General features: G+C 44.4%; 2 protein-coding genes across 2 annotated transcripts; both read right to left on the bottom strand.

Annotated features, from left to right (window-relative positions):
• Positions 1 to 1,017: 1,017 nt before the first annotated feature.
• Positions 1,018 to 8,162, bottom strand: bach1b (BTB and CNC homology 1, basic leucine zipper transcription factor 1 b). The gene is made up of 5 exons (XM_063203306.1): positions 7,828 to 8,162; positions 7,099 to 7,350; positions 5,340 to 6,761; positions 3,273 to 3,473; positions 1,018 to 1,711 (listed from the first exon to the last, which is right to left on the bottom strand). Exons 2-5 carry the CDS (start codon positions 7,336 to 7,338, stop codon positions 1,184 to 1,186), a joined length of 2,391 nt encoding a protein of 796 aa, XP_063059376.1. The 5' UTR covers positions 7,339 to 7,350; positions 7,828 to 8,162; the 3' UTR covers positions 1,018 to 1,183.
• Positions 8,163 to 9,458: 1,296 nt separating this feature from the next.
• Positions 9,459 to 25,148, bottom strand: map3k7cl (map3k7 C-terminal like). Its single transcript, XM_063203305.1, has 4 exons — positions 24,266 to 25,148; positions 22,817 to 22,875; positions 17,526 to 17,641; positions 9,459 to 11,662 (listed from the first exon to the last, which is right to left on the bottom strand). Exons 1-4 carry the CDS (start codon positions 24,336 to 24,338, stop codon positions 11,482 to 11,484), a joined length of 429 nt encoding a protein of 142 aa, XP_063059375.1. The 5' UTR covers positions 24,339 to 25,148; the 3' UTR covers positions 9,459 to 11,481.
• Positions 25,149 to 25,417: the final 269 nt, after the last annotated feature.

Genomic DNA, 25,417 nt, shown 5'->3' with positions numbered 1-25,417 from the left:
TTGACGTATAAAAAAGATTATAGATGCAATACGTCTATGGGACAAAGTCCCGTCAATGAGTGCGACACGACATGGCAGATGCAGTTCACAGATCACCTCCTCCTAGTCCCCTTCCTAAACACTGATAGTCATGATCAAACCCATGCCAAATGATAAGTTAATGGGGTGATAGGAAGTGATAGGAACATGATCAGAAAACGCTCACGTACGCTCATGGATATGAACACACACGCATGCACGCACGCACACACACACACACACACACACACAGGGGTGGACATCCTGGGTTCAACGGGTTTAAAACCTGGCCACAAAATTGTTCCTGCCAACTCAATGAACCTGTTTGAACCAAATTTACCACACCCATGCTGATGAGCTATTAGTGAAATCACCTGTGCTTAGAGGTGCTGGCAGGAGTTTTACTTTCTCAATCCAGCTTGTCTGTCCCTGCACACATACGCAAACACATACACATACGCATACGCATACACATACACATACACGTAAACGTACAAGTACACAAACACACACACACACACACACACACACACACACACACACACACACACACACACACACACACACACACACACACACACACACACACACACACACACACACACACACACACACTTTGTGTCTCAGTACCATTCACTGCAGAATTTTCCATTTATATAAAAATCACCTAAAACTGGGACAAACACCATGTACAGAATGAATGAGTGTGACAAAAAAAACCAACAACATCTAAACCCCGTGGTAGTGATATAAATTCTTCATGACAAATGCCGTGCCATATCGTCAAGGTAATGCAAATATACAAAAATAAAAAATCACCAATTTTTCCAGCTGGCGACAGCATTCTGATGTACTGAAGTCTTGCTTATTTCTGTCAAATGTCGACAGGGAAGTTTCAAAAAAGTGAGTTGCACCTCATGTAGGCTACAAGTCCTGTAGTTCAGGTACAGTAGTCGTAAGAAAATGCAGAGTGATCTAGCACACAGGACTCACACATAGTATAGTATGACAGTCAGCTGCATAGGACTTTATTGCAGCCTGTTGGGGAAGACTCCTTTTAAGTAAAACACATGCTCCGGCAAAAAAGACTTGAGTTTATCATACTACTGTATGCCTGAGTCCCATTCTGTCATCACCAAGCGTAGACAGAGGGCAGTGTGCGCGGCTACTTGTCTGAGATGAGTTTGCTCACAGGCTCAGGGCGCATACTCGCGAAGGCACCAAGTCCAAAGAAGGAGGAGGAAGATGAGGATGAGGATGAGGAAGAGGAGGACTTTAAACCTTTTCTAGAGGAGGCGGACGAGCCGGAGGAGCTTAGGGGAGCAAGCACCTGAGGTCCTGAGGCCTGTGCCTCGCCCAATATACCCTCCATGGCAAAACTGGTGGAGGGCTCACCGCAGCTGTCCTGACCACTCGAGAGCCCTAGACAAGAGATGGAGGAGGTGGAGGCCGAGGTCGAGTCCTGGAGCTCGAGTGGTGCGTGAGACTGAGCCATGAAGGACTTGAGAGGGGAGAGCAGGGCGAAGAGCGGGCAGGAGGACGGGGAGTACTTAGCCAGCACCTGCAGCTGCTCCGGTCGGAGGGCGGCCTCGCTGCACACCTTCTCGTACAGGCCCGAGAAGCTCTGCCACGTCAGCAGACGCTGCTGATTCAGACGGTCCCGCTCCGTCGTCAGCTTGTCCTTCTCCGTCCTCTGTACAGGGTCAAGTAGTCCACAACACAAGTGCCCAGTCAAAAACAAGTAGCGAGATAACAAGTAATTAGCACAGACAACACACTTAATGTTAAGGAGAGTCAGCACACACTGGTGCACTTCATTTTGATGCTTTTTAATTTAGTGAACATATATTTAAAGGGACACTGTGCAGGAAATGGTCAAAAAAGGTACTGCAACTATGCTGCTCATTGAAACTGGGCTGCATATTGCCAAATTTGCATTGAAATCTGCATCATCTTTACATGAAAGTTTACTAAGTAATAAACAAATATTTTCTAGTATGGTCCAAGTACAGTCATTTTTGCAGATAAAAATGGCTATTTTTGGAAATTCAAAATGGCGGACCATGGAGAAGATCCCCGTTTTCATGTATGAAAAGTGCCATTTTTCCAGTCATAATGAATACTTAAAATTTGATGCTGGTGGTAATTATTCATGAAAAAGGTAACATTAGTGAATGGGCAGCATGAATTCTGAAAATAAACAACTAAAAATCTCACACAGTGTCCCTTTAAAAATCACCAAATGAAAAAGCAGCAAAATTAAATCCACCAGTGTTCAGTGATTCTTCTTGTTTCCCGTGGATTACTGATGACTGAACTTCACCAGCACCTGGAAACTGGCTGTGCATAGGAGTTTCATATCTTTTTTTTTTTAACATACTTTTTTAATTGTTTTTGAGTTTCATATCTTTGAGTAACACTTTTAATGCTGTTAAATTCCTTCACGTGGAAAGATCTGATTTTGATAACAATATCTCTGAGAGGAGGACTTTTCACCCTGAAAGTGAGTTGTTTTGTCTGTGAAAATTGTCATTCATCTAGGTGATGTTATCCTAAGAGTTTATTTGTAAGCAACCGAACTTCTACTTGGAGCTTGATAGACTTTTGATTCCTCATCCGTGGAGCTTCATCTGTTGTCTTGTTCATGTAAGAGGAACACTAAAGTGAAAGCCCACCCAGGAAACTCCCACTGTCATTGTGATACAGAACTCCATAGCACACAAGTGGACACTGCATATGATGAAATTGCATTTATGCCTCACCTGTGCAGTCCCAAATGTCGTCCCAAGGGAGCAGTGCAATGGGACGGCATCGAGCTCAGGGTACCTCAGTCATGGAATGGGGGAGAGCAATGGTTGATTACTCCCCCCACCACCAACCTGACGGGTCGGGAGTCAATGCACTAACCACTTCCCCATGACTGGACTACAGTAGTAGTTATACAGAACTCCACAGCACGCAAGTGCACACTGTGCACAACAAAATTGCATTTATGCCTCACCCGTGCAAAGGGGCAGCCCCAAACGGTGACCTAAGGGTAAGTAGTGCGGCAGCACGGTACCATGCACTAGAAGTTATACTTCTCAAGAACTCTCCACTTCATAGAGGAGTCACATGACAAGCTCTGAGAAGAATCCATGTGCTTACAACTAAACTCTTTGGAGTTTGGACTAAAAGTTTTTGGTTTTGGTTTTGTTTTTGTTTCTGGCAGCAGCAGCAGAATAGAAAACAAAGCATCATCGAGTTGTGCCTACCAGTTTCTCGATCTCGCTCTCCAGGTTGTGGATGCAGTCCAGTTTCCGCTTGCGACATCGGCGGGCGGCGATGCGGTTCTTGCTGCGCCGCCTGACGTCGTGGACGAAGTCCAGCTGCTCACGCGTAAATTCATGGTGCTTCAGCATCTGCTGGAAGTCGTTACGGCTCAGGGACGCGATCCGCTCCACCGAGAAGGGAAGCTAAGGACCAACAGCAAGAAAAGACATATGTCATTATTACATATAGTCACAGAAAAACACATATGTTATTACATATAATCACAGAATAACACATTTGTTATTACATATTACTGACCGGCAGAAACCTTGTATCTCCACTTTCTGTTATATCTTAAATTATTTTTTCAAAACCACTTTTTTTCTAAATAAATAAACATTTCATAATTAAAAGTGGGGTTTAAACATAAACATTTTACAGTTCTAGAACTCATGTACTCATGGAAACTTAGCAACTGTACTGGTTTATATTTTTGAGATATGAGGTTTCTGCCGCACAGCGATGTTACATATGTGAATATTACAGGTGTAGGGAATTCCTTGTAATGCAATAACAATGGAATGGGAGCTGACAGCCAACAGTCAAGACACAACACAACAGATATATGTGTGATTACTACATGTGCATAGGATTCTTATACAGAGACATGTACTGTATACAAGCCCGCCGACAGGGGGGACAAACAGGTATGTTGTCCGGGGTCAGAGAGACAGGGGCCCCAGAATTGGGTCCCAATTACATTGTATGTATTGGATAGGGGGCCCTTTCAGATGACTTTGTCCTGGGCCCAGAAAAAGCTGTCAGCGGCCCTGACTGTATATGAATTGCATTGGAATGAAAAGTTAAATGGGTACACATACACCGTCTACATTACATGATTTGTCTTGTTTTTGTTTTGTTTTTGTAGGCTCCCTTAAATGCTTTGGCAATAGACTGTATGATCTGCCATGAAAAGACTCCATACTTGCAACAAAGTCTCTGCTGCAGCAAAGTGTCACACATCAGCGAGCCTCGGTCAATGTTTAACCAACAGCATGGTAAAAAGCAACTTACAGCAATCAGCAATGTCCGCTCACTTTAAAATTAAACTACTAAAGGCCTGCTCATGCCAAACAGGAACAACTACTAGCAGCAAGCAAAAAAAGAAACATTTAATCTTCAACTGCATAACTCTGTTGCCTGTCACTTTTTGTCAAGTCAAGTAAAACAACATACAAGGGGTGTGCTGGGGCACTATAGCACACTGCTTAAAGCACCTGTGCAACCAAGTGTTTTAAATTTTTAGTTCTACTCTCTCTCCCTCCACTACTTTCCTGTCGCATGTTGAGTGTCCTGTGAAATTGAAGGCAGAAAAAGCCCCCCGAAATACTTTAGAAAAATTACAAAGCACATGGACACTAATATACACAAAGTTTTCAGGTCAAACCACGTATCATTAAAGATGTTTCTAGGCACCTAATATGTATTGTTTGACATAGACAAACTTCTTCTTCACACTACCATATGTCATTGCTCTATATATCTTTCCTGTCAAAGTTGAGGTCTGAGGTAACGGGCTGGTGGGCATTTAATCACATCTAAGTGTCCACAAGAGTTCACAATAGATTGTGACAAAAGACACAATAGATTACTGATCTCTCTCTCCACATACTTCCTCTTTGAGGCCCATTGACTCAGCTGTATACCATAACAGAGACCTCTACCGCGTGTATACCGTAATATAGAGTTGTTTTTTGTGTACATTGTGTAGTTGCTCTACCTTTCCTCTGAGGTAACTGGCATGCAGTTTATCACATTATTACGGTTGTTGGACTTCACAACAGAGTATAGAAAAAAGAAGCACATTAATGTGCCTCACTGTCTCTCTCTCTTCACAAACTTCTTCTTTTGAGGCTCCATTGACTCACCACCACCAGCAGCCATTTGTGAGAACAGCACAGCACAGCACAGCACAGACTAGACAACAGGAAGTCTGAACCCACACCAAGAGACGCAGCCAACGCCAATTGGGAAATAAGAGAAATATAACCAGAAGCCATTTACTTTACCTCGCATGCTCTCTCGCTGCTGTAGAACTCGCTATCCCCTTCCGTGTCCAGGCTGTCCGACTCCTCCTCGCCCGAGTTCTGCGAGGAGATGTACGGGCTCCCCTGGGCCCTGCCGCTGCTGCTGCCGCCGCCGGACTCCTCCGCGCCACCGTTGGCGGGCACGTGCGCGCCCACGGCTCCCAGGTCCCGCAGGAACGGGCAGTCTCGCTGGATGATGCCCGTGAGCCAGTGCCCCAAGGGGACAGAGGGTCCGCTGGAGGAGGCCTGGGTGGCTTCGGAGGGCCAGAAGCCCTTGGCTAGGTGCTCTGCCACCTCTTGCTCGATGCTGCTCCTCTCGGATGCTGTCACCTGAGTTGGCTCGCTATGTGGTTCTCGCAGCCGGTCACCACCATCGGCTGAGGTGACAATGTCAGTGTCGAGGCAAGCAAGCGAGTCTTTCGTTGGTCGAGAACATTTCTTCCTCCGCAGTATGTCACCACCACCACCACCACCACCACCTGAAGGGTGGGTCTCAGTTGGGGTAGGTTTGCCCGAGTCCTCTGCCCTCATGTCGATCGCTCCTGGCCCCTCACAGCTCATGTCTGAGATCTCCTCAGCCATATCCTCCATCTTTATTTTTGGAGAAGCAGCAGCCCCTCCACAGCTCGACCCAGACGCGTCCTCACAACACTGCATCTCAGAGGGCTCTGAGTCTGAGTGAGGAGGAGGTTTGGGTAGCGGGGTGCTCGAGGTGTCAGTGCAACTCTCTGTCACGGCAGGGATGTATTTGCTAGACGTGGGCACCTCTGAATCCTTGGCATCCTCGTCCTTGGTGTCATCGTCCTCGTCCTCCTCCATGCGCGTGCAGGCCAGGCCAGTCCAGGGACACATGTCCTCAGCTGTGGTGGCAGGGGACATGATGGAGGACGTCTCCGCCCCGCCACTGGACTCCATCCGATAGGCCTTCTGGAACTTGCGGTACTTGCAGTGCAGAGAGTAATCAGTTGGTGAGCTGGCGTCCTGGCCAGTGGCGTTGCCGTCCCTGGCATCGTCCTTGCTCTGCTGCTGTGACGGTGGCTGCTCCTGAAGTTTGGAGGTGGCGTTGTTCGGCTCTTGCTGCTCCTCATCTTCTTCTTCATCCAGTGTGGCCTGGTGGGAGGTGGGTTTGTCGGCGTCCACGTCGCTCTCCGCGCTCTGAGAGGTGAAGAAGTCCTTTGGTGGTGGACACTTCCTCCTGCGGCAACATGGCTTCCGTGGAACGCACGGCGCATTGTTGGTATTGTTGAAGAATTTTGGAATGAGGAATTCGAAACAGGAGTTGTCCAGATTCTTGAAGCCCAGGACTGCGGCGGAACTGCGGATCTCCAGGATGTTTTCTTTAGTGAAGAGGAGTTTTGTCGTGTAGGCAAACTGAAGTAGAGGCTCAAATCCCTCCACAGTTATCTTTATGGGGAAAACAGATTAAACTATTACGAACACATAATGATACAATAATAATACAATAGTTTTATAATTATCAATACAATGAAAACAGACAAGAACATCACACAACACCCCTGTTTGATTCATAAGCAGTATGTTCTTCAGCACCAAAAAGCTAGTCAGTATAATGTAAACAGAACACACACACGCGCACGCAGGCAGACACACACACACGCACATCTTGTTTGACTTGCAGTGTGAAAGCACTATGCTTTTGTCTGCAGTAAGCAAGACAGGCCTAATTGATGAAGCAGACTTGTCATGCCCATCTGTATTGTGATAAATAACTCTTTCTCACCTCATCAGGTAAGCTGATGACCGCCGCTGGTTCTCCGTGGTTGGAGAACCGGGCGCCGAAGTAGTCGCTGCATGACGCCAGGACCGCGCGGTGGGCTCGGAAACTTCTGCTCTCCACCACCACCGTCACGTCGCATAGCGTGTCCCTGCGCCGTTGCTCGTCGAGGCAGCGCAACACATGGTCACTGTGAATCGCTGACTGGAATGTGAACACAGACGATCGCGGACTGTCCACAGACATGGTGGGAAACGTCTGTCAAACATAAACAAGACAGGGAAACCATCGGACACATGAACAGCACGAGTGAAACAGTACATAGCCTACTAAACAAACGTCACCTTAGATAACACACACAGAGTGCAGTATTAACCATATGGCCACATTGTGTAAGCATTGCCATTAGGCAATTGGGCTGACTGACAACCCAAAACGACACTGTTTACTTAGGCAGTTCAAGAAGCTGCAGCGCAACGACACAGAAAGGTGTTGAATTCCAGAGTTATACTAAATATTACATGTTACAAACACTTCGACTCAGTCAGCACACACAGTGGAAAGAAAATCTCCCAGGTCATTGAAAATGAATATCGGACTAGTCCACTGAGTATGAAAACCACTGGATGGCGCATAAACAAAGACAATTGTATCCAAATGTTATGAAACTTGATCATTTTTTAAAATTGAGATTATTTGTGTAGTAGTCCAATTGAACAATTAACGTGTTCTTACCGTAAGAACCGTATTTGTCGAGCAAATGGACTGTGATAAAGCGGTGTCAAGTCATGCACAGCGCACTGTGGCGCAACATCGTGGAGTGCTGACTCACCCGCTTCTGCTGATAAAGGATGAACAAGCAATTTCCTGTCTCCCTTTTCTGGTGGCTACATTTTCGATCTTTCCCGGGAATTACTTGCCTAACCAGTGGTGGAGAAGTAAACGCGTAACGTGTGTTTTTGAGATTGCTGTATTTGCTGTGTAATTATTAAAACACAAATCGGTCTACGATCTTTGGAGAGGGGTAGATTATAATCTGTTTACAACTGGATCTGAGTTCGGCGACTGTGTGTGACACACACACACACACACACACACACACACACACACACACACACACACACACACACACACACACACACACACGGAGCAAGTGAGAGAGGGAGCAAGCGAGTGAGTGAGGACTGAGGAGTGAGAGAGAATGTGGCAATAAAGATGGTGACTAAGCAGTGGGTTGGTTACGCTGACTTGGAAATAACTCGCTCGCTCGCCTTGCCCTGTCAAGTAGAGCTCAACACAACACGGCGACTAACCACTATCCCTATAACACATTGTATTTGTTTTACAACGACAGACAGACCAAGCTCGGGTTTGGGCTTTCATAAAATGCAACAGCCGCGTAACTTACAATGAAATGTCACCGCGACGCACGATCGCTCGCTCGACAAAAGTTTGTGATAACTTTCAAAAAGGCGAGCTACCGTAGATCCACTTCAATACAAACAAGGAAACGTTCTATACAGTATATTTTGAACAGCCACACAAGTTTGGGAAGTAGGTATAATGTGCAATGCTGTGTGTAAAAAATGACTCACCTATCATCTCACCTCGATGAAAGTCCAAACACTGTATTTGTTGTGTTGGGAATGTATTGGTTCATGTCCTATCAGAACAAAGGAGGTGCTTGTCATTCGTATCATGTGATACTGTTCTATGCTCTCCCGCCCCCATAGGCACGCTCTTGACTGTAATTGGCTAATGTGTGTGCACGGTGTGTGGGTGAACAAACTTTTTACTTCCCCTTTTCCACATGAACGCCTAATCAAAAATACTTTTAATGTTATTGTATACGCGCGTAATAAGCGCTAATAGGCCTATGGGTTGTAGTAATTGATTAACAACTCTTCCTGAAATCACAAATCCCTCTGAGTGCAGATATATAGTGGATTACTTTAGTTTATGTTTTCCTCCAAGTCAGCTCCTAACTTTGGAGACCCAAAGTACAATAAACACATAGGAGAAGTGAAACATTTTCATAGCTTTTTCTTTTTATTTGAGATATCAGTAGGTATTTACTTAGCACCAGGACAAAAACACCTGCAGCAGGATGTAGACTCACATAGCTAGGCTACTGAAAACAAAGAACAGAATATGGAGTGTGACTGGAATCTCCTCGCTCAATAAAGCCATGGTTTGACAGAAAAGAAGAAGAAGAAAAAAACACTGTAAGGCTGTACATGAAATGACTTAGGCAATTATGTCAGTGTCAGAAATGCTCCAATGGCATTTCCACTAAGCTTGTCCACTGTACCATTTTCATTCATTCTGGGAGTGGGGGGGTGGTGGGGGGGGGGGGGGGACAAATATCATTCTGATGGAAATACATTACATCTGAAGCAAAGCTGTCAGAATTTTATTTTATTTTATTTGCACTAGGCTGCCAAAACAGACAAATGATAAATAAAAGATGGGACACAAGCCTTTCCACAGTGGTCACAAACAAAATGTGTACAGTAAGGTGGTGATGCAGGCAATGCAGTTTTGGACCACATCTCCAAGCCCCCCCCTTGGTGAGCCTCCACAAGTCACTGAGCAGACTGACCGACCTCCTGCGGTGCGGTGTTGCGTCGATATGAGCTACCTGTCAAGCTGAGCAACCAAGCCACTAAGCTTGTTGGCGCAGTGCTGCTTTTGCTGAGCAGTGCACATGTGCACATTGCCATTTCAATGCATTCTGGTTAGAATTTTCTAACCAGAATGCATCATAATGTTGCATTGAGCATGCTTTCTGCTCAGTTGGCGCAGCACTGCTTCATCACGAATGAGCCCATTGGTCGTGTTTGTGATGGCGCATCGCTACTTTTGCTGAGCAGCTTCCCAATGCCTCCTTGGGGGCTGTAGAGCCCCCGTTGAGAAGCACTAGGTTAGAGTAATTATTCGTTCACACAGGCACCGCCTGTCGACAGATGACGGTAGGCGTGTCTGAGGGATTAGTTGTCTTTTCGCATTCGTTCCATTTTCCAAACACCCGTCCTTCCTTGTGTTTGTGGCCTAGTGATGACGTCACCAGACGTCACTGACAACAGAAGTTTAATTCAATATCTCGCGAAAGCGCAACTCAAAGGCTGATTTCTCATTTGCAATCTGGATGTTGCTTAGGGGAAAAGTCCCACAAAAGTTGTTGTGGCTAGGCTGACAGCAGGTAAACTATATTGTTTTCTCCCCTGAGCTGGGGCGTCAGCGAAGCGCAAGGTCACAAACACAGGTCGAGGACAGGAGTTAGGATAATGGAATGCACCCTTCATGTGTTACATGCATCCATGCAGTCTGATTGGCTGACAGACTCGTCACAGCCTGAAAAGTCGAAAATTCTGAACCTTTTGGTGGAGGCAACAGAATTGAGGGAACACACAGTCCCACAATTCATTTTGCGCCCACCCCATTCAAAGTCAGTGGTATCCGTTGCCGGATTCTGCCCATATGTGAACGAATGGTTAGGGCTTTGAGCTGTGTTAACAGCCTGTTGGTAGCAGCGAAAGTATCCCATCTCAACGAAGATAGCCCACCTGGACCATTTTTCTCGAGAGCATTGTTGCTAACCAGTTAGCAACTTAGTAGGTTGCTAATGGGAAATTACACTACAACCCACAGATATGAACACTAGATGCTGCGTTGACCACTCGTTTGTATTGGAAAGAATGGCCGAAATCAGATTGCCGCCATTTTTAGCCGGTGTATTGCTGGCATTAATTGGTGAGAAGTACTAGAACTAGGTTACTACACCGGCGACCCGGGTTCGATTCCGGCCTAAGTCATTTGCTAGTCCGTCCCCGTCTCTCTCTCCCCACTGGTTTCCTGTCCCTCTGTCAATGTCCTATCATAAATGAAGTACAAAAGCCCCCTGCCAAAAAAAAGATGGTGAGAAGGCAATATGCACAATTTCCTGTAAGTAGCGGTGACTTCTATGAGAAATAACAGGATACCGGCCCACGGCAGCAGCGCCCAGCGTTGGGCCATCCAAAAGGCTCAACACGGGCCCTACCGTGGCTGTAACAGTAGGGCACTGGGCTGCTACACTGGCGACCTGGGTTCGAGTTCGGCCCGGTCCCTTTGCCGACCCTTCCCCATATCTCTCCATTCGCTTCCTGTCTGCCTCTCCTACTGTCTTTTCAAGAAATAAAATCGAAAGGACCAAAAAAATATCTTTTTTTTTTTTAAGGCTGAACAGGGGGGCATCTAGTGGTCATAGTTGCTATATTAGTCTGCAACGATGCTGTCGAGAAACGCAGCCCATCTGGACATCTGAACACCAGCTCTCCTACGCTCCGCTCCGCTCCACTCTCCTCCGCTCTGCTCCCCATCAGCTCAGTGGCGTGTGGAGGTCAGGGGTCACGAGGAGCCCTGCCTCTTCTGGCTGACGCCCCTCAGCGTCTCCAGCTGCTGCGCCCGCTCAGAGTGCACCGTGACCAGCGTGCGGTTCTCCTCGGCCAAGATGCGGAACTCCTCGTTCAGCTGGTCCAGCTCCACCCGCACCTGGTCGTCCTCCACCAGCTCCGCTATCAGCTCATTCCTACGGTACCAAAACAAAGCATGACAGGACGTGACAACAACTTAGTGAATCTGTCTCACAACTTACATTACATTACATTACATTGCAGTTGGCAGACGCTTTATAACCAAAGCGACTTTCAAAAGAAGACATAGCCAATAGAATCATAGCCAACATCCCTAGCAAATACAAAGTGCACAGGAAATACAGAACAACAAGCAGATGCAAAGAAGGGTTAGTTTTTTTTAAAGTTTTCTTATAACTTAGTGTGAGTGTTGACAGGTAAGAATGAGTGTTGACAGGTAAGCTCATTACTATCAAAACAAAGCATGACATGACCTGACGTGACAACAACTTAGTGAATCCACACATGGGGATTAGCCAGATATTACAATGAGTGTGAGAGAGTGGTCTATACTCCAGCTCAAGGAAATATATCCCTTATTTCATTACGGCATTGTACGATCCCCTATGGTGGTCTGTCTGTCTGTCTGTCTGTCTGTCTGTCTGTCTGTCTGTCTGTCTGTCTGTCTGTCTGTCTGTCTGTCTGTCTGTCTGTCTGTCTGCCCAATTGACTTGTCAATACAATAGATTAACTCAGCTCAGCTCCAGTGCTTTTGCCATTCTCTACTATTTCTGCTATCAGCCAAGAAAGAATGATAACATCACATTTCCATTACATTACATGTCATGTACATGTTATCGGTGACAGTTTCTGGAGCAATGGTTGGTTCCCTTGAACACTGGCCTTGCAGGGGGGCACTTCAGGAATGGACATGGACATGAACCTGCAACTCCTTAACCATGATGTTATCTCACGACTCCCCTGCCCCTGTCATTCACTTTGTGAATTTCCATGTTTCATTGTCATGCTGATTATTTCTTTTCTTTTTTTTTTTTTTTTACACTTGAATAGGGTGCTTTCCCTGAGAAAATTGGTGCAACAGACTTCCCAGATTGATAATTTGTAGCATAGAATGATTTATAAATGCTTAATGCTTGATGACATTTATGCTTATATTTACTATTTTTCAAGGATTTCACACCATTAGCATTAAAGGGCAACTGTCGTGTCATCTGTCCCATTTCAATGTGCTGTTGTATTGCTCACGCTACCCTTGACTTGTCAGTACCCGGTGACGCCGCATTTTTTGGCTCAGCCCTTTCCGAGATATGAGATATTCTAATGGGGGCAAGTTTTGTTTACATTTCAAAAAAACATTTTTATTTATTCCCAAAAACATCCAAAAGGTTATGCAACATCAGCAGACAGCTAGCAAACAGCGATACCTTTTGGGAAAATATTTGGAGTAGGTCTATGCTCATTTAAAAAAAAAATGTAAACAAAAGTTACCCCCATTAGAATAGCTCATATCTCGGAAAGGGCTGGGCCAAAAACTGCGGCGTCACCGGGTACTGATAAGTCAAGGGTAGCGTGAGCAATACAACAGCACATTGAAATTGGCAGGAGTTGCCCTTTAACACATAAAGCTTTTCAGCTTGAATGATTGATTGTTCAATATAATTGCAACCACACGTGTTTGTGAGGAGAATTTCCGCAACACTTCTTAGTAGCAGCAGAACTGCTTGACTCCAAACGTCACATCTTACAAACCATTATGACTGTGCAGATTTTGATGTGCAAAATAGCCTCTGATTAATGCCCATATTTGGCAATCAATTGTCATCCTTTTTTTCCCCATATTAGGTCAATAATTGTACAATAATTTACCCAAAAGAATGTAGTTTGTTAACACAATAACTACATTAGGTTATTACACTATTACTGCTTAAAGTTAATGTTTGAACAAAAGAGCACAAACAGGATACGTAGTACCATCTCCTGGGTTGAAATCAGTCAACTCCTCATGACTCTTCTGTGGTCTTAGTGAACAGTGCTGCCCTGTTGGCCTGGGGTGGACAGACCAAATTCCCGCAGCCAGATTAGCGTTGCCGTGGACCTTTTTTCAGCCTCCATGTAAACACAGCTCCGAGCGCTAAAGGGATCTGAGCGATGACCTACCGTGGCACAAGGCCAGTCTGCTCTGTACAGCTCAGCTCAGCTCAGCCCGATCGCCTGGCCGCCACAGCACAGAAGCCAGGGCCGGATTAATGCGCAGGCCACACATGGCTGCAGCCCAGGGGCCCCCACAGGCTAGATATGGCTGCAGCCCAGGGGCCCCCACAGGCTAGATATGGCTGCAGCCTAGGGGCCCCTACAGGCTAGATGTGACTGCAGCCTTGGGGCCCCCACCTGCCAGATGCCCCAGGTAGGCAGAATTGTGACAAGATGCAATATTGAAAATGTCATCTGTCGTGTTGAGTACAGTTGGTAGACATATTATCCTTAATTCCTAGCTCGTAATTATGCTGTCAAGGGCACAGCAGCCCTTATTCAGTCTAGAGGCCCCAGGCCATCTTAACCCGGCCCTGACAGCGGCCATTTGGACTTGGCAGCCAAACTTCTGCTACTTCTGCCTACTTCTGTTGTAGGTGAGCTACAGGTCATGCTGAGACATCAGAGGGGTAGTGTGAACAATGAGGAAATTTGGAGTCAGCCAAGCAGGCATGATCCATTTTTACAGTGCCACCATCGAAAGCGTGCTCACCTTCTCCATCTTGGTCTGGTATGGTAGCTCCACCAGCCAAGAAAAGCAACATCTGGAGAGGGTGGTACGCAGGGCCTCCAAAATCATTGGCCGCAGTCTTCCCACTTTAGCCTCACTCTACAACACCAGACTTGCTAGGAAAGCCAAAAACATCACCTCTGACCCTACACACCCAGCACACCACCTATTCACACTATTGCCTTCAGGGAAAAGGTACCGCAGCATCCCAAGCAAAACCACACGCTCTAGGGACAGTACCTACCCACAAGCCATCCGACACTTAAATACGCACTAGCACTTTACAGCTACTCCACTACCTGGCCTTCCTACCTCCTTTGTTACTTTGCACAATGCTACTACTGTTCTTACATACCATGCACTTTAAATATTCCATTGCACTTTTCTATGTCTCCAATGTTTTGTATGCCATTCCCTGTTTATTTATTTGTGTACCCCCCTGTTTTTTCATTCATACCCCCCTCCCCCTCCCTAGTTTTGTGTCTTTTGTTTGTGTTGTTGTGTGAGCACACCAAGCAACATTCCTAACAACTGTATTTGTATACTGTTGATATGGCTAAATAAACTTGAACTTGAACTTGAACTTGAATGTGCAACTTAGCCTGGCTATTGCCAGACTGTACTACAACTGAGATATAGCCTGAGAACCGCCTATTCATTTTCTCGTCGAGGTTGATCTAAATAGCTTAAAATGTAATCTAAAGCTTGATGGAAAGCTGGTTTTGCATCTGTTGTCGACATGATGGATCTGTATACAAAATTCCTGGATCCGGATCGTGAGCCAGATCATCTAGGGTACCAAAATTTAATCACTTCTTCCTTTTGTCCTTTTCAACAACTCAAAATCTTTTTTGAGTCATCCTGCTGACAGACAAACAAACAAACAGACTGACGCGACTGAAAACATAACCTCCTTGCCAGAGGTAATAACATCAATCATATTATTTAAAAAGTATTGCTTTGCCAATAATTTACTGTGCTGCTCACCTTTCTTGTTTAATCGCTTACTTATCTGTTTGAATCTAATCAATTTAGGAATTTTTATTAGGTCGGGACAATTCATGTTTTTCAAAATTGGAAGGTGGACATCAAAATGTCACCCTGTTCCACTTGGGATCTGGTCCTATCCTGAGAAAGATTACACAGGAATTCCAATTAATTGTGTGTTGTCTGTTGCTTCACAATATTCTTGTTCAATTGCTTTGTGGAACTGGGAAAAAGAACTGAAGGAAACGATTTCGTCATGTGAAAGGCTATCTTGTGATATAAAGCAGGCAGGGGCGGAGCTAGCCATTTTGGGGGCCTAGGCAAAAAATAAACATCAGGCCCTCAAACGTCATTGTATAGACATCAAATTCTGTGTTTTGGTGTTATTGAAGTGTTTTGTCTCATTTATATGCCTCTGTATCTTCACAAATTAAGAAGATTAAGCTTTCTTTTTTGTGTGTTTGTGACTGGTGTGACAGTTGGCGCCCTTATGGAGGACAGATTTTGTCAGGGCCCCAGGCAATTGCCTAGGTTTGCCTAATGGAAAATCCGCCTCTGAAAGCAGGGCTCTCTGTTGGCAGAGATGCTTCCTCTTTCTTTGCCCTGAAGTTTTACGTGGAAAAGCATCAGTGATAGTGGTCAGCTGCCGACTGCCACCCATACGGCTATTGATAAAACAGAGTTCAGATGTCAATGAAATAGATTTTTTTTTCTTCGTGAGAACAAGTATGAACAGAAATGGCAGGACATTTTATGGAGAAAGTACAGCACACACACACACACACACACACACACACACACACACACACACACACACACACACACACACACACACACACACACACACACACACACACACACACACACACAAAAAGAGGGAAGTACAAAGAGCAGTTATTTTTGCCTGTCAGGTAAGTCAGCCTTGCTAAAAAAAATCCATCAACACTATTTTATTATGAAATACAAGGCTGGGAGCAATTGGTTCTTCTCAGTCGTACACTTAAATCGGATGTGTTTGACCTCCATTAAATGAATAGCTGACCACCATTATAAAGAACCCCTGAAGTACAGGCACTTCTTTGCAGTATTGCACTTTCCTGACAAGTAACAGCAGGCATCGCATGCCACTGAAAAGCCACTTGTGTGTTTTGCCCACAATTTTTTTTAGACAATGACGTCCAACATGTAAGGAAATCCCCATGTCTGCTCTCAGTGGAATGTGGCCTAAGGTACCCTCAAGACATGTCAAATGTGGCCACTTATTGAGGGAGATTAAAAAGTTTGGTGATACATCTATTTACTTTATCTGTCTGTCTGCCTGCCTGTCTGTCTGTCTGTGTGTGTCCTTTGGTTTTCTGTATCTTTGTCTGGATTGTTTCTGTCTCTGATTCATTCACTGGCTCGCTCTGTCTGCTAGTTTGATTGTGTATGCTTGTTTTTTGTCGCCCATGACAACTAGATGCCTCTAAGATGACATCATCAGTGGTGTTTCTGTGAGGACATGACTCTGAAATCAGTAAGAAAACATGAACATTGGGGTACTTAGCCTACTTACTGAGGCACACTACATATGTTACTGTCATGGTGAATGGTATTGTATTGTAAGGCAATAATGTGGTCAGTGTGTGAACATGTCTTAAAGGGCCTCTCTTTCAATCTTTGAAATAGGCTCTGAACAAATGCAACAACAAGGCCTGGATGGATGAAACTGAAACAATGTTGTCAAGTCACCTAAAGTTTTGTGGTTTCTGTAAGACCACGGTTTCCATGTCGTCCATAGTTTCACAGAAACCCTAACACCGGATTCAGCAGAGGAGTTAAAGGATAACAGAGGATTTCTTCAACCTTTTCCGAGATCCTGGTCATTGTAATGGGGGCAGGTGTTTGTTTACATTTCAAAAAAACATCTCGATTTATTCCCAAACACACCCAAAAGGTTATGCAACATCAGCAGACAACTAGCAAACAGCGATACCTTTAGGGAAAATATTTAGAGTAGGCCTATGTTAAGATTTTTTTAAATGTAAACAAAAGCTGCCCCCATTAGAATAGCTCAGATCTCCAGGTACTGACAAGTCAAGGGTAGCGTCAGCAATACAACAGCATATTGAAATTGACTGAACTGGTCCTTTAACATCTTCCAAAGGAATGCATAAGTTGGTCACCAAAAACTTCTTTGAGGTGCAATGTACAGTGTTAATTCAGTGCTGGTCTTATTATCTAAGTGTTGAATTAACACCGCAACATTTACTGTGTACAATCCAACTTACTTTCTGTCTTCAAGCTGAGCGATTTCAATTTTGACTTGTCGGAATTCTCTGGCCATCTTGCAGTGGTCCTTGTAGACTTGGACAGACTCCTTCAAAGCCTGGCATGGCAGAACTGGCTGATAACAGACAAACAAAAAAGATTGAGCTTAGGTTTAACGGGACACTGTGTGATATTTTTAGCAGTTTATTTCCAGAATTCATGCTGTCCATTCACAAATGTTAACTTTCTCACAAATACTGACCACCACCGTCAAATTCTAAGTATTCATTAATACATGAAAGGGGGGGGATCTTCTCCATTGTCCGCCATTTTGATTTCCCAGAATAGCCCCATTTTTAACTGCAAAACTTACTGTACTTTGAACATTCTAGTATATCTTAGTTTATTACTTTTTAAAGTTTTTTTGTGTGACTGTTTGGCCTTCATTATGACAGGACAGTATGAGAGGAGACAGGAAGCAATTGTGAGAGAGAGATGGGGTAGGGCTGGGAAATGACCCCGGCCGAACTCGAACCGGGGTCCCCGTGGGCATGTACTGTAAGCCCAAATGTGGGGGGCTTAGCGCGCTACGCCACAGCGCCCCCGTTTATTACTTTTTAAATATTCATGAAAAGATGACATTTGGCGATAGGCAACAGCACTGTTTCAATGAGCAGCATAGTTGCAATATCAACTCTGGCCACCATTCTACACAGCGCACCTTTAAAGGTTCTCCAACTTCAGAGGAAGTGATTTGTTTTCAATAAGCAGCAGTAAGTCAAGGCTTAAGGCACAGCAGGAAAGTTATAAAACCCTGATCACAAGTTCTTACTAAATACATATATATAGCGCTCAATGTGCCACAGTACTTATTTTCATTAGTTGCAAACTGCTCTGGTTGCAAATCATCACAGAATGATGCTACATAAATAATTGGTATTTTAAAAATATTTAAAGGCAGAGTGTGTAATTTTCTAGTAGTTCATTTCCAGAATTGATGCTTCCCATTCACAAATGTTATATTTATCATGTCACCACCATACATTTTAAAAATATATATTCATTATGGCATGTAATGTACACTTTTACATGAGTAGATGGATTTTCTCCAGGTCTGCCATTTTGAATTACCAGCCATAGACATATTTGACTGCAAAACTTACTGTAGGCTACTGTAGATCACACTTGTGAATGGGCAGCATATTGTGACAATAAACGACTACAATGAAATACTCTACCTTTCACCCATATGAGAAGTGCTGCTCAAATCCTGAAGTACAAAAAACCCACCACCAGGACTAAACATAGTCACAGTGACTCATAAGGCCCCGGCCATTTCAATTGGCTATTCTTTCTGGTTTGAGTCCATCTGGACTTCTTCTTTCACAATGAGTCATGGCAAACTGAGAGGTTTCCACATCAGACTGGCTGCTTTCCTCAAATCTAATTCTCCTTTTTTCCCCGTCCCCTGCAGTCGCCTCATCTGCAGTGTTGCCAGATGGAAAATGCTGAATTATCGTACCTTAACCTCAAAATTATCGTTTTTGGGGGCTTTTTTGAGTGGAAATGATTGTACAAGACCCAAATTGTTGTTCCGAGGCATCTAAATGAACTGAATGACAACTCTGAAATGATCGTACATCACGTTTTTTTGATCGTACAGAGGGCAAAATAGACAAAATCATGGTGCAAATAGGATAATTATCGTACATCTGGCAACACTGCGAATCTGCGCTCTGTATGCCTGAGCAAATTGCCCCTATCACCAGGCAACTGTAAGTGCTGTGTACTGTTCAATACATGTAAATGATTAGGTGCGCTCTCTGCTCTACTCTGCTCTGCTCTGCGCTGCCCGGCTCTGCCCGGCTCTGGGGTTGTTTGGGGTTACTTTCAAAATATAAACCGTGCGTGACTCACCAGTGGGGTCTTGTGTTAGTCAGACAACAGTGCTTTAGTTTATGGGAAAGAGTAAGGCCGTTACAGCAGGCATTATGAGCAGATACACAGAAAAAAAAATGCAGTGTTCATTCAACATTTAGGGAGTCAATTTAACATCTTCCAGAGAGTGCATTCGGTGCCAGAGTACTCTCCATGCATTCAATGAACACTGCATTTTCTGCTGTGTACCTGCTCACAATGCCTGTAAGGGGATAAATTCAACACTTAAAGACTGGGACCAAATAAACTCAAGAAGATGTTAAATCGACTCTCTGAGTATTAAATTAAGACTGAGGTTTTTTTTTAATTGTTTACAGCCCATACGGGTCCTCTGAGAAACATTACTTACTTTTTGAATACAAGCAAAAAAAACATGGCTTGTGCCAGCATGACTTGACACATTTTTGAGGGTTTTTGGTCGAGTGCTAAACAGCCTGTGGTTAATGAGATTCAGTTCTCACAGTTAAGCGGGTCAAAGGTCCTCCAACACCAGTCGGGACTCTGCACTTCCATATAACACTCTCTCTCTGCTTCTGGTATGAGTGTGCCTAGGCTCGCTAACAGCTTTGGCCAGGCCAGGAAAAAGTGATATGAAAGGGTCCCCCGCCGAATACATATGTACAAATGTATTCAGGACCCAATGCTGCTTCCCTTGTTCCCTTGACGTGAAAAACATCCTTCTATAACACTGCCAATTTTGTAAATTGAACAGTGATCCATTCACAACAAGTTGTTTCATTGTCAGTGGGGTGAAAAAAAATCTAAGTGCTCCAAGTTGTTAAATGATGACACATATACCTGATGAAACATACATACAGTATTTCTAATCAACGTTCTGTTACGGGCAGACACTCTGCTGTCTCAGCAGTTGTTAGCCCTGACTGGAAACCGCTGGAGATATATTTATCTGCATGACAATGAAATCTCAGTGCTTGGTCAGCTCCTACGTGCTGCCTGTGACAGTCAGGATTCATAGGCACTCTGCTGCCCCCGTGTGATGTGTTACATGTAAGTCATGCTGAACATGTGTTCCTGTGGTTGACAGTTACCATAAGGACTGGGAGACAGGAGACAGGAGACTGCAACCATTTTTACCTCCGCCAAGGAGGCTATGTTTTTGGTAGCGTTGGTTTGTCTATCTGTCTGTCTGCCTGTCTGTCTGTCTGTCTGTCTGTCTGTCCATCTATCTGTCAGTAGGATAACTCGAAAAATTCTGAATGGATTTTGGTTAAATGTGGAGTTGTTGGAAATGAAAGAAAATGAGGATGTCACACAGTCAAATGTTCTATCAAACAGTTTTCTTGGCAGAGGTCTGCAATCTCTGAGGGCATTTCTAGTTTTATTAATTTATTCAAAAGTGAAAAGGGAGGATAAGTTAAGTCAAATCCTTTAACTCCTGGGGTTGTTGTGGTGCAACGCACTAAATGTATTGTCTATAAATGGGCCTGCCCATGGGGACCCAGGTTCGAGTCTGGCCTGGGTAATTGCCCTGCCCTACCCTACCCCATCTCTCTCTCCACCACAATTTCAACTGTACTATAATAGTAAAGGTAAAAAAAACCTATATTTTTAAAAATGACATTAACAAATAACATTAGTCTTTTTGATAAAGCTCCTATAACAAATTTGCAGTTACCAGAATGTCAATCATCAAGCCTTAATGTCCTGCTAAAGACAGCTTAATGTCTCAGTAGTGTAATATTATGAGAGTAACGTCTCTTCAATAGGTGTTACACAGAATGGTGTGCATTATGAGGCTACTCCACTTGGCCATTCCTCAAGAGATTTTCCCATAACTGGAAATGAAATGGTGAAGGGTCCCCGCTCATCTGTTTAGAAGCTGCAGGATTCAGTGGAAATGTTTATATACAAAGGAGCAATGGCGTGCACAGACATTTTGGGGAGGAAGGCGCTTGAGGGCGGGAGAGGGGCATGTGGTACTTCCAGCTGGCAAGGGCCATAGAGGCTATATATTACATTGGGGCATTATTGTCACATGCTTTTCATTATCAAGCATGACGATAATTTCAAATGGACCACAGTATATTGTGGCAAAAAAAACTTTCAAAGAGGGCATTTTATGTATGGCAAGGCAAAGGGACAGGTGCTTTAGCACCCCCTCGTCCCTACCTGTGCACACCTATGCAAAGGAGACAATCTGCACACTTCAGGACTTTTTTGTGCAAAGCTTCCAGTAAAGTAAAGTCAAATAAAAAAAATGACATGAGGTGTTCGGATTGTCTCCTTTGTGTACAGAAATTCCCATAACAGGAAATAAAAATGTCCCCTATCCTCCAAAACCCCTCTCCACCCAAGCCACAGACACCACAGACACCACCATCCTCCACGAGGAGCTATCTGTGTGAATCCACGTGTCAATATCCAAAGCATCAAAGCCAGGCGATAACATGGAAGCTATAGCATGAAAGAATAAGTGCTCTGGAGCGTGTCCTTCCATTAATCCTGAGCTAAAAACAACGGCAACAAAGAGGACGGGGCGGCTGGTTCTCCTAAAAGTAGCCCATGTTTATGACACTGACATATCAATCTCAAGCCACATAGATAGGCCAACACAGCGGCTGACCCGCCCCCCCACCCCCCAACCCACCTCACTGCTTGCCTTTTCTCCCCCATGGCCACTTTCAAGCCATTTCTCCATGAATCTTCTGAGCGTGGCATAGGAGGCGATTGCACCATGGTTGCGCAAGCCGGCGGGCGGGCAAGACTATTTCCACTCTCTCCCCTCACTCTATCAATAGACGGGCCCAACACTGGGCCTGCATGACAGGCAAGACTTATCCTTTTAGCTCCCAAACATGTGTCACTTTAAAACCCTTGGGTCCACCTCAAGAGCTGCTGCAATGGTTGTCTATTGCTAGAACAGAGTGTGTCTCTGTGCATTTTAAACTTCTCAATATGTTTGTAAAGTAAAAGAAAACGTGCTAAATTCAGTTCAGAAGTTAGTAATTCATGGTCACATCACAAATGCCCCCCAAAAATGCCACACATCACATAAAAAATTCTGTGACACTGTACAAATTGAGCAGAACAAATTCCCTGAGATGAATCCCCTGTGTAAGTCACCTATGCCGTCGCCTTCTGGTACACAGTGCCTGCTGAAAAAAAACCTCAACTTCATCATAACATTACATTACTATGACAGAACTAGAGTCTTGAGTAACACATTAGGTCTTGGTCATCATTACCAATTTGGTCACAGCAAGCTTATAATAGAGGCTCTGCGTGATCAACCTTGGCTTTGGTCTCGGAGTTTCATCATGCCCCAAGACGATGTCACCAGTGCTCAACTGGTAATGAGCTATTCTGGGCCCATTTTACACCCTGCTGTCATGAAAGTGCATTGGCAGGTTACCTGCAAGCGCTGCTCGAGCTCAGGAAACGTGGGCAGGCTTTCCTCTGCATCGCTTAACTCTGGACAGGAACAGAGAAGCCAGTTTGAGAAGGTCACATGATTTATCGTCACGCACTTCATTTTTTAAAGACATGGCCATGACATTTTTTTTTATTCCCTTGACAAGATGGATTACAACTGCATCTGCAGGACTACAGAGTGACACAATGAGTGACACAATTATATGTATGTGCATGTGTTCGCCCTGTTCTATCAAGTCAGTGCATATTTGCACTAACTAGGCCTATGGAGACATATTGCCCGTGCTTACATTGTTTTAGATTCCTTTAAGCAAAACGACAACACAGAAAGGAGGATACATAAATAAGAGCAAAAACAGAACGCATGGGGAATTAAAGCTATACAGGAAAGTCAACAATGTCATTGATATTTGTTGTGAGAATTGACCTAAGTTAAGTTGGGAATCATTATCCAACGCAATGCAATGCAATGACAGAGGGTCAGTGCAATGCAATGACAGAGGGACAAGAGTAAACAAAGTAAGGATCTCGGGAATGTCATGTCAGCTATATTCGTGTGACATTCTCATGCACATGTCTGACTGCAATCAACTGATGTCAGCTGTTATTTGGGGTCTTGCATTTGTGCCATGCAGCGCGCACACAGCTACAGTGCGAACTTGGCAAATAAATGCTGGGCTCATTCCAAAGACTCTCAGCACTTGAAGTCCAAATGTAGATCATGCGTTATGACATAGTTATCATCAATTTATCTTAATAGCATGATGTGCCAACTGTAGGCCTGGTATTGCAACTCTTAACATGAGGGAAAAAATCAAAGGATCAATTAGGTTAAAGGACTGAAAAGAAGCAGTCCCAGACACTGTTTTTATTTTTATTTTTTTTACCATGACATAATAACGTCAATTCCAAGTCTTGCATGTTGGGGCTGAGTGAGAGAGCGGGGCAGAAGGGGAGAGGGCAGCGTTAAACGCTTTTAAATATAGGCCAGTGTTCTAAAAGCAAACAAGTGAATCACGCTGCAGTGTGGTATTAAAGGGGAAACCTGATGCGGCTGAGACAGAGCAGCAGCTGCCCTTCAGCTATTTGCCTGAATAGCTGTAAAACACTCTGACAGGACAAGCGCATTGACCGTGTGGGCTAGGTGGATAGTCTACGTTGTTTTTAAGATGCCACAGGGCTACAGAAATAGAGGGAGCACCTGTCCCGCCGCCGAGAAAGAATGACAAAAGTTAAATTGATACGGTATTAGGAGGGGGCGCGTGGTGCTGCATGGGGTTTTGCTAGTTGCTGTTTTGGTGCGCGCAAATGACGTCCGTGCGCTGTTATGTATTGCAGTCAAGGAAAGGAGAACAAAATAACACAATGACAGCTCTCCAAAAGAGAAATATGACAGCTGAAGTGTTACATTTAAAATAATGGCAGTTACCTGAGGTCCTGTCGAGACTGAAGGCGATTCTAACTTCAGGTTTATCTGGAGAGAGTCTGGCTGAGGTGATCATTTATTCCTGACAAAGAAATTGACAGTTAACCTGTCAAATTCTGACAAATTCATCATCTCCCCCGCAATCTAGTTGCTTAACCAGTCATTGCAATATAGGCTAAGACAGAGGGTGAATAAGACATCCGACTTAGAAATAAAACTTTTCAATGCCCATGCAACTTTGCTGTGTAAAATCAGTGGCCAAACACACGTAGTGTAAGGACGAGTTATCATTGTGGACAAAATAAGTCTGGCACAAAGTATAGATCTGACAACAACAACAAAAAAATCACCTGATAGAATTCACAGTGAATCGGATTAGGTTATGCAAAGCAAGCTTACCTGACAACACAAGCTTGGAAAAAAAAGAATGTCGTAGCTGGAAACGTTTCAGATGGTCTATTGTTTGCTTTTGGTCACAGGGTAAGTCCTTTGAAACGCTTCGTGGTGTCTTGGCTTTGCTGTCTACATGTGAAGCAGAGACGTGACTGGTCCAAACTTTTGCCTACCTATTGTCCCCTAATCATAAATCCGTGGGAGCAGTTTCCCGGTCGTGCCTTGTGTTGCAGCATTTACAAATATACAAATTTAAATTTAGAAAGCAACGACTTTTGCAGTCATTACTTTTCGAAATGTCCAGTCCACGCAATTCGCGTGGATGCAAGCGCCCACCACCACACACAGCGCAGTGTGCTATAGTAAGCTACACAATAAGGAGCTGGCGATATTGGAATGCTGCCTCTCTCTCTCTCTATACCCGTGTCCACCGGGTACCAATTAAATGACTCAGATGGCATGACTTTAGGCATGAAAAATGTTCATAGCTCCAATCAGCTTTGAGTGACACATACTAGAATAACTGTGCAGTGATGCAGTTGCCCAGAAAGAGGCACTGCTAATTGCTTGAGGAAAGACTGGCTTACTTTTTCTCTGAGTCTGTATTTATCCCTGTATAATCGGTGTTCTAGAACCGCACGCACCCTTGATAACATTAATGATGATCACTTTACGCACTGTTTGCATACTGTACAGCTAGTAATCGGACTATTTAATTAATTTGATTGCCCATTAAACACAGAACCTATGTAATATCTGGAT

This window comes from Engraulis encrasicolus, chromosome 7 (genome assembly GCF_034702125.1).
Source record: "Engraulis encrasicolus isolate BLACKSEA-1 chromosome 7, IST_EnEncr_1.0, whole genome shotgun sequence".
Taxonomy (NCBI): Eukaryota; Metazoa; Chordata; class Actinopteri; order Clupeiformes; family Engraulidae; genus Engraulis; species Engraulis encrasicolus.
Note: the sequence above shows the minus strand (reverse complement) of the source record. Positions and strands in the feature narration are given on the sequence as shown.

Excerpts from the sequence above, each read along its gene's own strand:
- bach1b (XM_063203306.1), bottom strand. The coding sequence starts at position 7,338 with ATGTCTGTGGACAGTCCGCGATCGTCTGTGTTCACATTCCAGTCAGCG. Across the intron at positions 6,762-7,098 it reads TCATCAGCTTACCTGATGAG|ATAACTGTGGAGGGATTTGA; the intron begins GTGAGAAAGAGT and ends TTCCCCATAAAG. Across the intron at positions 3,474-5,339 it reads GCAGCGAGAGAGCATGCGAG|CTTCCCTTCTCGGTGGAGCG; the intron begins GTAAAGTAAATG and ends GTTGGTCCTTAG.
- map3k7cl (XM_063203305.1), bottom strand. The coding sequence starts at position 24,338 with ATGATCACCTCAGCCAGACTCTCTCCAGATAAACCTGAAGTTAGAATC. Across the intron at positions 22,876-24,265 it reads CAGTCTCGACAGGACCTCAG|AGTTAAGCGATGCAGAGGAA; the intron begins GTAACTGCCATT and ends GTTCCTGTCCAG. Across the intron at positions 17,642-22,816 it reads AGCTCGAGCAGCGCTTGCAG|CCAGTTCTGCCATGCCAGGC; the intron begins GTAACCTGCCAA and ends GTCTGTTATCAG.